Source organism: Colobus angolensis, unplaced genomic scaffold (assembly GCF_000951035.1).
Source record: "Colobus angolensis palliatus isolate OR3802 unplaced genomic scaffold, Cang.pa_1.0 Scaffold84, whole genome shotgun sequence".
Classification (NCBI taxonomy): Eukaryota; Metazoa; Chordata; class Mammalia; order Primates; family Cercopithecidae; genus Colobus; species Colobus angolensis.
This window is the reverse complement of record NW_012122265.1, coordinates 1,892,726-1,900,337: the sequence shown is the minus strand read 5'-3', so window position 1 is coordinate 1,900,337 and position 7,612 is coordinate 1,892,726. Positions and strand designations below refer to the sequence as shown.

Below are 7,612 nucleotides of genomic sequence, written 5' to 3'. Positions count from 1 at the left end.
GGTCTAGGATCCTTGCGTTGCCTGAGATAATCCGCTAATGTGGGTGCAGCAGACATCCCACGGTTTGTGGAATTGATAAAGGATGGGGATCAGTGGTGTTTGTGCACTGTGCGGTCTGTGCCCAATTGCCTGCCTTGTGCTGTGGAATCTGTACACCGGGCCAACATGTGCTCGTGTGAGCCTGACGGTGCATTTTCCAGAGCCCCACCTCGGCTCTGCCCTGGAGCCTGTGTGCTGCTGGAATCAGACTCAAGGACCTTATCAGAGGACCATGGCCCCGTATCACCTTGGTCAGGGACTGAAGTTGGGACAGGAGAGCAGAGACTTCCGAAATGAGGGATCCCTGCGTTCTGAGGTGGTAATGACTGGGACCCAAGGACTCAAGCGCATGCTCCAGAGGGAACTGTGTCCCACAAGGCCTTCGGCAGGAACAGGGATCCTGGGAGCCTGCCAAGCATAGTGCACAAGTGTTCCTGGAGTCTCGCTGCCCGGATGCCACGGAATCAGTTGAAGGTATGAAAACACAGGTGGCTGCGTGGCGGCAGGGCAGGCTCACGCATCATAGCCCGAGCCCGGCTACCTGCGGTTCCCCCGCGGAAACGTCCCAGGTCAACAGGCCAGGCGCCGCAGGGTTCACGGGGGTCATCAGGGATAGGACATTCATGGCAGCCACATCGGGCTACGTGCCTGATTCACCCCAGGGTGCACTGTTGAAGGTGGGGGAGATAGAGGAGATAGTTGGGGAATAGTGAAGTGTCCCCATTCTTTGGACGATGGGGATCTCGGCCTCAGCGTGAGACCCCTCCCACAGGGTCTCTCGCAGGCACAAGCGCCCAGGGGCTCTTGCATAGCACGTGGGTATTTCTGGAGGCTTCCCCTTCGGTCGCACCGCCCGGATGGCACAGAATCGGTTGTAGTTGTGGAATCGGAAGTGGCCGCGCGGCGGCAGTGCAGGCTCACACATCACAGCCCGAGCCCGCCCTGGCTGAGGTTCGCCCGTGGAAGTGTCCCGGCTCACGCAAGCCAGGCGCCGCAGGGTTCCCGGGGGTCGTGAGGGATAGGACACTCATGGGAGCCACATCGGGCTACGTGTCTGATTCACCCCAGGGTGCACTATTGAGGGTTGGGGAGATGAGAGGAGATATTTGAGGGACAATGAGGTGTTCCCATTCTTTGGATGATGGGGATCTCGGCCTCAGCGTGAGACCCCTCCCACAGGGTGTCTGGCAGGCACAAGAACTCGGGGACTCTTGCGTAGCACATGTGTATTTCTAGAGGCTTCCCCTTCGGTCTCACTGCCCGGACGGCGCGGAATTGGTTGTAGTTGTGGAATCGGAAGTGGCCGCGCGGCGGCAGTGCAAGCTCACACATCATAGTCCGAGCCCGCCCCGGCTGGGGTTCGCCCGTGGAAATGTCCCGGGTCACGCAAGCCAGGCGCCGCAGGGTTCACGGGGGTCATTTGGGAATAAGACACTCATGGGAGCCGCACCAGGTCTTCAGGTGGGGCCATATCCACAGCCCTGTGGCCCCGGCTCGCACTCTGAGGGCTTCAGTGTCATGGTTTGGGACTCAAGTCACGCCTACTTATGTGATGATCACAGCATATTCCACCAAAATCTTACACTTTCCACATGTATCCCAGAGCACAGATCTGACTCTGTCTAAGGACAGCGCCCAAATCCAACTCTTTACTGAACTGACATCTGCCTCCCCAGAGAACACTCCGAGCTCCTCAGCCCTAAGTGGCCAGACATTAACATGCCCATTCAATGCACGTTTGAGATGCTAATTTAAGAGCTTAAGATGCTAAAGAGCTAGGAGGGCCACTGCTGCTTTATTCTGGGGTCCAGGATCCTTGTGTTGCCAGAGATAATCCACTAACGTGGGTACAGCAGACACCCTGCGGTTTATGGGCTTGGTATGGGGTGGGGATCCTGACGGGGCTAAGATGCTCGATGGCCCGGGTGTGCTCCTTGCTCAGGGATCATCATGTCCGGGCGGTGGTAGTTGGCGCGTGGAGAGGTGCATTTGCCCACAGGTGTTCCCTGTGCCCGTGCATTGCTGGGAGTGAAATTCCAGGGCAGCACCACCAGATCCTGTGCTAGGCCCTCCCACAATGCCTGGAGCAGGAGCGAGGGGCCTGGGGAGCCTGGGGAGCCGCCTTGCCCGGCACATTTGTATTTCCAGAGTCTCCCTTGGGTCTTGGGTGTTGTCCCCAATGAGCCCATCTCCCAGCAATGGCACAGAATCGGTTGTGGCTATGGAGACAGAAATGGCTGACAGGCAGCAGTGGTGACTCACATCACAGTAAGAAGGTGACCCAAGGCTGGACTCCACTTTTAGCAAAATGTGGGGATCTGCCTTGGTCTCCTAACTTGGGGGTCCACTCATGTGAAAGCCTGAGAATTCTCACACCGTGAAGCTGGGGTTCACCCACGGCCAAGCCCGGTGGTCAGTGCTCAGCAGGCAGGCACCCGGCCGCTCCTGGCGGGGCCATAGAAGCAAAGGGTTTGCCGAAGGCGCAGCCAGCCCTTCCGCATCCCAGAGGGCCTGCGGGGTGATTGGACCCATGAACTCTGGGTCCCTTGGCCCTGGTGCCCCCCTTCACGGCTTCGAGACTCGAGGTGAACCCTATGGACGGCAGCGCCCCAACAACCCTCCCCAGAGGCCAAGGTGGTGACCCGCGGACCCACAGCGGGGTGGCTGCGGGAGTCGGAGCTCTCCAGTCTTCACTCCACTCCCAACCGTGGTGCCCCGCGGGGCCTGGGAGAGTCTGTGAGGCCGCCCACCATTTGTCAGTAGAGTGCGCCCGGGAGCCGAGAGCACGACCGGCAGCATGTCGTCTTCAGACAGGAAAGTGGCCGCGAAGGGGACCAGGGTGCGCAGCGGCTGTGGGGACTCTGTCCTGCGGAAGCCGCCGTGACAAGCACAAGCTCGTTCAACGGGATGGGAATCGGCCCGGGGGCTGGCACCGCACCCATCAGGAGGTTTGCCGCACTTCCCTCTGCCCTCAGCACCCCACCCCCACTCTCCAGGAACCACACCCCGTGGACTTCCGGACCCCTGGAGCAAACGTGAGGTCTGAGCCGTCCGTGGTGGTGGCAGGAAAGGGCTGTGTGTGCCATCCGAGTCCTCAGGGACCCGCAGTCGGCCCCCAGTCATGTGCAAAGTACGTGCAGGGCGCTGGCAGGCAGGAAGCAGCAGGCATGGTGCCCCTGAGGGAAGACAGCAGTCTGGGAGGGAGAAGTCCTCGACCCTGAGGGAGACGAGAGGGGCAATGCCCAGCCCTGTCTCCGGATGCCAAAGGAGGGGTGTGGGGAGGCCGTCTTTGGAGAATTCCAGGATGGGTGCTGGGTGAGAGAGACGTGTGCTGGAACTGTCCAGGGCGGAGGTGGGCCCTGCGGGGGCCCTCGGGAGGGCCCTGCTCTGATTGGCCGGCAGGGCAGGGGCGGGAATTCTGGGCGGGGCCACCCCAGTTAGAAAAAGCCCGGGCTAGGGCCAAGGAGCAGGGTGAGGGAGGGGGTGGGAGGGGTGGGGGGTAACGGGGGAAACTGGGGAAGTGGGGAACCGAGGGGCAACCAGGGGAAGATGGGGTGCTGGAGGAGAGTTTGTGGGAGCCAAGGAGCACCTTGGACATCTGGAGTCTGGCAGGCGTGATGACGGGTGGAGGGGCTAGCTCGGGGCAGGGCTGTGGGGTCTGGGGCCAGTGAGGAGTGTGGAGTAGGCGCCCAGGCATCGTGCAGACGGAGCAACATCAGCTGGGGGCGATGGGCCCGAGCTAGGGCTGGAGAGAAGGGGGAGCCAGACATTCATCCCGGTCACTTTTGGTTACAGGACGTGGCAGCTGGTTGGACGAGGGGAGCTGGTGGGCAGGGTTTGATCCCAGGGCCTGGGCAACGGAGGCGTAGCTGGCAGCAGCGGGCAGGTGAGAACCCCATCTGCCGGGCAGGTGAGTCCCTTCCCTCCCCAGGCCTCGCTTCCCCAGCCTTCTGAAAGAAGGAGGTTTAGGGGATCGAGGGCTGGCGGGGAGAAGCAGACACCCTCCCGGCAGAGGGGCAGGATAGGGGCAGGAGAGTTAGCAAAGGTGACATCTTCTCGGGGGGAGCCGAGACTGCGCAAGGCTGGGGGGCTGTGAGCTCATCCCAGGCAGAAAGAGCAAGAGGGCAGGGACGGAGCACAGGGATGGCCAGCGTAGGGTCCAGCACGTGGGGTGGTACCCCAGGCCTGGGTCAGACAGGGACAAGGCAGGGGACACAGGACAGAGGGGTCCCCAGCTGCCACCTCACCCACCGCAATTCATTTAGTAGCAGGCACAGGGGCAGCTCTGGCAGGGCTTTCTCAGGCCTATGCCGGAGCCTCGAGGGCTGGAGAGCGGGAAGACAGGCAGTGCTCGGGGAGTTGCAGCAGGATGTCACCAGGAGGGCGAAGCGGCCACGGGAGGGGGGCCCCCGGGACATTACGCAGCAAGGAGGCTGCAGGGGCTCGGCCTGCGGGCGCCGTTCCCACGAGGCACTGCGGCCCAGGGTCTGGTGCGGAGAGGGCCCACAGTGGACTTGGTGACACTGTATGCCCTCACCGCTCAGCCCCTGGGGCTGGCTTGGCAGACAGTACAGCATCCAGGGGAGTCAAGGGCATGGGGCGAGACCAGACTAGGCGAGGCGGGCGGGGCGGAGCGAATGAGAGCTCTCAGGAGGGAGGCTGGCGCAGGCAGGGGTGAGGAGCACAGCAGGCGGTGAGCGGGAGGCACTGGCCTCCAGAGCCCGTGGCCAAGGCGGGCCTCACGGGCGGCGACGGAGCCGGGATCGGTGCCTCAGCGTTCGGGCTGGAGACTAGGGTGAGTTTTTTCTCCTCTGCCACCCTCAGCCCCTACCCGCCCCTTTCCACACAACCAACGCCTCTCTCGTTCTCCCCACAGCCAGGTCTCCAGTCGGGGTGGACGTGCCCACCAGCTGCCGAAGGCCAGGATGCCAGGTCCGGCGGACTTGCTGAGTGGGACATGACATGGTCCGGTGTGACGGCGAGGACAGAAGGGGCGCATCCGGCCTTCCTGGTAAGCAGGTCTGCCCTCCTTGTGTCAGGACAGGGCCCTGCCCAGACCGCCCAGCCGGGCCACCACCTCACTACTCCCACCTCTGTCTCCTACAGAACACCCCAGGCTGGTGGGGCTGCGGCAAGAAGCGGGTCTGTTTCTTTACTTCTCCCACGGAGTCGGCACACTACAGCTGCCCTCTGGGCTCCCAGAACCCACAACATGAAAGGTGCGGGGCCTTCTGCCACACCTGGGGTGGGGGGCACGTGAGAGGAGCTGAGTGGGACCTCACTCCTTCTCCATCCGCAGAATGGTGCTACCCAGCTCAAGCCTGGGCCTTTGAATCCGGACACAAAACCCTCTAGTTGGAATCGAATACGCTGCACTTTACAACCACTGCACAACTGACTCAGGAATCGGCTCTGGAAGGTGAGCACCAGCGCCCCTTCTGGAAGCCTCCAGGCCCCCGAGCACCCTGCCCCCACCCCACCCATGTGTCGCTATTTGCAGGTGAAGCTAGAGGAACAAGACCTCATCAACCCAACACCAAAGACGCCATTGGACCAGCAGCGCCCGCAGCACCCACCCCCCACCAGCGACTCCATCTTCATGGCCACCCCCTGCGGCGGACGGTTGACTACCAGCCATCGTGTCATCCCAGAGCTGAGCTCCTCCAGCCGGATGACCCCGTCCCCACCACCTCCCTCTTCTTCTTCTTCATCCTTCTGTCTCTTTGTTTCTGAGCTTTCCTGTCTTTCCTTTCTCTGAGAGATTCAAAGCCTCCCCGACTCTGTTTCCCCCGTCCCTTCTGAATTTAATTTGCACTAAGTCATTTGCACTGGTTGGAGTTGTGGAGACGGCCTTGAGTCTCGGTGCGAGTGTGCGTGAGTGTGAGCCACCTTGGCAAGTGCCCGCCCAGGGCCCGGCCGCCCTTCATCTGGGCTGGGTGACTGGGCGCCGGCTGTGTGCCCGAGGCCTCACCCTGCCCTCGCCTAGTCTGGAAGCTCTGGCATCACGGGGCAGCCTTCAAGCATTCCATGACGCCCCATCTCGCCCTGTGCCCCTCCCCACCAGGGCTTCAGCAGGAGCCCTGGACTCATCATCAATAAACACTGTTACAGCAACTTGTCTCAGGGACTCTGGAATCCGGGCTGTGGGCCTGACGCGGGGGAGGCCAACCTTGTGCAGAGGGGGGCTGGAGGGAGGGGGAGGGGGAGGAGTACATGAAAAGGGGGATGGGGGTTCCAGGGTGGGGGACTCGGGGACGGGTGCAGCACAGCACACACCAGGGGTGGGGTGAGTAGAGGGTGTGTGGACATCAGGGGCGCAGGGCAGGCGGTCAGCATGCAGTGATGGTGGTGGAGGGCTGCAGGACCAGGGGCTTCACAGAGCGGGAGGGCCTGGGCTGGCGGAGGGGGCCTGGGTTCTGAGGCAGGGGTCAGGGACCACCAAGGCACCCCCGAGTGAGTGCCTCCTGCCGCCCCAAAGTCCTGTCAGAATGACACCTTGGTGCTGGCCCCAGACCCCTGAGGCCCAGACTAGGTGACTGGGGTAGGGCTGGCCATGCCACTCTGGGAGGCCCACAGGGTGCTCTGGGAGACCCCATCCCGAGAGGGGTATGAACCCCTTGCCAGTCCCGTTCCTGCTCCCCTTTTGCTGTGGGTGGGAGCCGGGGCCACGCCGGAGGGGCGGCCCCCACACAAGAAGCCAAGGGGTGGGGGTGGGCGTGGGCAGGTGGCCTTGGGGCGGAGGTCCTAAGGAGGCCAGGGGGCCAGGAGGAAGGAGGAAGGAGTTGAGGGTGGCCACAGAGAGGAGGTGAGGGAGGAGAAGGAGGGCCTAGGGTGAGGGGTCCCCGAGATCTCTCCCTGGGGTCTCGCTGCTGGAGCCCCAAGAACCCTGGCATGCAGGGGTGTGTTTCCCGGGTGCCAAGGCAGCCCACTCATGGGTTCGGGCTCAGCTTCCCCACAGAGGCCAGCGGCCAGCAGCTCCCTCAGCCAGGCCTCCCAGCCCCCAGCCCCTCACTCTGCAGGCGCTGGGAACACAAGGGGCAGCCCCTGGAAATAAGGGTGGGGTCCCGGCCTCCCCATTCCTTCCCTCCTCCCCCCTGCCTTCCACCCCCATTCCCAGTGCACAGAGCTGTCAGGAAAATTCCTCCCCGACTGACAAAGAACAGACAGGAAGGCGGTTAGGGACGCCCCTCCCCTACCGGCCCAGCCGCCCCTGGGGTCTTGGTGTCCTGGGCAGAAGAGCAGGGTGGTTACCCACGCCCCCTTGGGTCTGGCCTCCCCTCTGCACCCCCTCTTGCCCCGTCCCCATCCAACTGTGGGTCCTGGGGTCCGTCAGAGACTGAGGGGTTTCCAGGGACATACTTGTGTGCTAAAACCTGGGCGGATGGTCACCCCCCAGGATGCACGTAGACATCCGCTGAGGGAGTTTCTTGAAGCCTCTGGGATGGTGCCCCTGGGACTGGCTGCCATCGCATGGAGGAGGTCAGAGGTCGCTGGGGCCAGCCTAGGGTGAGGCTGCATTCATCTTCCTGACCCTACAGGCCAATTTGACTTACCCAAGTGGGTTTTGGCCGGC

General features: G+C 62.8%; 1 protein-coding gene across 1 annotated transcript; it reads left to right on the top strand.

The window, feature by feature from the left end:
• The first annotated feature begins 2,836 nt into the window (after nt 1–2,836).
• LOC105503292 lies at nt 2,837–6,153 on the top strand. The gene is given in 10 exon segments (XM_011930153.1): nt 2,837–2,878; nt 3,036–3,074; nt 3,530–3,651; nt 4,071–4,446; nt 4,448–4,678; nt 4,681–4,834; nt 4,916–5,050; nt 5,146–5,258; nt 5,339–5,458; nt 5,540–6,153. Coding segments are annotated over 7 exon segments (1,038 nt in total). The 3' UTR covers nt 4,990–5,050; nt 5,146–5,258; nt 5,339–5,458; nt 5,540–6,153.
• The last annotated feature ends 1,459 nt before the right edge of the window (nt 6,154–7,612 follow it).